Source organism: Rhinopithecus bieti, unplaced genomic scaffold (assembly GCF_001698545.2).
Source record: "Rhinopithecus bieti isolate Rb0 unplaced genomic scaffold, ASM169854v2 scaffold_14174, whole genome shotgun sequence".
Classification (NCBI taxonomy): Eukaryota; Metazoa; Chordata; class Mammalia; order Primates; family Cercopithecidae; genus Rhinopithecus; species Rhinopithecus bieti.
The window spans coordinates 30,189-32,969 of NW_016807844.1; the positions used below are offsets into that span (position 1 = coordinate 30,189).

Genomic DNA, 2,781 nt, shown 5'->3' on the forward strand with positions numbered 1-2,781 from the left:
GAATTAAGTCTTGACTATTATTTTAATATGTTATAATTAACACTTCTACCACATTCTATCTTTATTAGTAATACAAATGTTTAATGTTATTAATTTGTTAGGAAAAATTACATGGCAGTAGTTTCTTCTGCATTTCTTTGATAACTAGTGGGTTTAAAGATTTTCCATGCTTGTTAAATATGTTCCTTTTTCTTTTTTAAAAATTTCTCCCCATGCATTATTCTACTTCATGTGGCCCCAAAATGAGTTATGACTTATTTTTGGTGTATTTGCTTTCATTAACCCAAAGATTTACTTGCCATTGACTATAAATTTTATCTCCCTAAGTAATTATCCTTTGAAAAGAAAATTAAGCACTTGACCATTATTTGTAGCCTTTTTTTTTGTTTTTGGTGACCTTGAGACAATCATGATTGGCTTCTGAACAGGAAAATAACGTGGTTTCCCTTAGACAGAAATGTTTTGTAATTTGAAGCAGAAGTTATTAGAAAAGACATTGCCTTGTAACAATAGGATAAAATTAAATTAAAATCAGATTGGAAAAATTTTTAACCATCCTTTGTTAAAGGCAGAATACACAGTGTAACACAAATAGTTATTAAGTGTATCCTGTATGTCATGAATATTACTCATTTTCACTGCAAACACATTTGTTTATTTGCCTTGGAGGACACTGATTCTATGAGATGCTAACACACCATCTTGGATCCCACAAAAAGCATGTGATAGACTTATTTTATATACCGATTGTTCTGTCTATGAGATTCAACCTTCTTTCCATTTTATCAACCATACTGTCTATGATGATTATTGTTGCTGTTAGAGTTAATATTGAATAGATTTGATTTGCTCAACATAACCTCTTTAAGATTTACACTGAAGATGGAAATAATGAAATAAATCGAAACTAAAATGTGTGCTAAACCATCTTCCAGCCACACAAAAACCCAACATAAATTTAGAAATTTCTTGTTGTCTAGTGCTTGCACTAAGTGTCCATATGACATTATTTGAAGAATATAATTGGTCTTGATCTGTTTTCTCAAAATGATATTTGTCATTCAAACTTATACTTTTTTACCTGTATATCTTCTAAGTTAAGGCACTTAACTGACTCCTACTTAAATAAGAATATGCAATGCAAGAGGCAAAAGCACAATAGAAAAAGTAGCTATTATATTGTAGTGAATTACAAACCCTATTCTCGAGTCAGACTGTCTCATTTGATTCATGGTTCTGCCATTTATTAGTACGACTCTGGCCAAGTTATTAATCCTTAACCTCTTTGAGACTAATTTTTCTCACCTGTAAAAAGGGGTAATCAAATTACCCATCTCAGAGGTGTTCTGAAGTTTAAATGAGTCAATAAATATGAACCATTATCAGATTATAGTAGCTATGTGAAATAATAACAGAATAGAAGCAATGATTAAATAAAACTTTAAAAATGAAAGAAGGATACAAACATGGAAGAAAGGAAAGAGAAAGGAAGAAAGGATGAAGTCTGGTTATTCATTTTTAAGATAAGCCCAACCATGCATTTATTTATCTACTTTACTGTAAGTTCTTGAACACGAGACCCTTTCAATGGACCCTCAGACTCTGTCACATTGCTTGACAAAAGTAGGTGATCACTTAACAAATATACAAATGAATAAATGCATAAATGAAAAAGTGCATATATAAAACTAGAAGAACCTGGATATCTGGAACAAACAGGATAGAAAATATATAAAATATTTTTCATAATTTTCCAAAATGTCTTCAAAAGATTATTCTGGAGGAACAACTTAGGTGAGGCCCAGGCAAGAATGAACCAGAACATCAAGAGGCCAGTAAGCTAAAATGTACCTGTTTCATCAATAACACTATTTGATTTAGGTAGTAGATATCCTATTTTGGGCATATAAGATTCACCTCCTGCCTGTAACGTGGCTCACATCACTTGCTTTACTGCCTTTCTTACATACATAAGGTCAAGTTGATGGTATACACACAGCTTTCCTCATGCTGGGGATTTTTTGAGGAAGGATTTATAGAGTATATGACTCAGAATAGATAATACAATGTCTAAGACTAATGCCAACCATAACTATTCTTAATTGTCTTCTTGTGTACTCACTTGCTGGGTTGTCTGTACTATGTAGGCTGACCACTGGGACCCTTGGACCTGGAATTTAAAAACATGTGTATAAATATTTTTAAAGACGTCTAAGTAATAATCATTAGAAAGTTTACATAATAGTTTTTTTTCCCCCCAAATGGAAGCAGTTCGTGGTTAAAACATAACAAAACAGAAACCAGATAACTAGTTTTCATTCCTATTTATAAGCATTATATTCAAAAGGGTAAGAATATATAAGAAGGAAACTATTTGCAGAGATTGTGTTAAGATTCTCTCTTCCCCCACATGATCTATATTTCTATGTTTTTAGCCAATTCTACATGCTTTCTCTTTATCTCTAGTCTTTTATAGACTAGCCACTGATGTTCAGAAAGCTAATCCACGACCCTTTCACCCCTCATCCACTGATTCAAGATCAAATTCTATTTGCCACTCAGACAAAAAAGAAAGAATGTATGCACATTTGAAATAGTTCATCCACAAGAAAAGTTTAAAAATTGGGTAGTAATTTTATATTAATTTAAAAATATGTTAACCATAATCTCCATAAGTATCCAAATACTTAAAATATACTAGCTAATTTGTTACTGTAAAAGTTATCTTGAAACTTCACTTCTCTAAGGAATCCCATCTAAAACTAATTTTTTTTCCTGATG

The 2,781-nt window shown here is 31.5% G+C and overlaps 1 protein-coding gene across 1 annotated transcript in view; it reads right to left on the minus strand.

Annotated features, from left to right (window-relative positions):
• The window catches only part of DPP10 (dipeptidyl peptidase like 10), a gene marked incomplete at its 3' end in the record, with an annotated part of 621,968 nt that overhangs the window by 5,389 nt on the left and 613,798 nt on the right, over positions 1–2,781 (minus strand). The window contains exon 17 of the mRNA XM_017883864.1: positions 2,123–2,170. Coding sequence (XP_017739353.1) covers positions 2,123–2,170 — 48 coding nt within the window. The remainder of the gene's footprint in view (positions 1–2,122; positions 2,171–2,781) is intronic.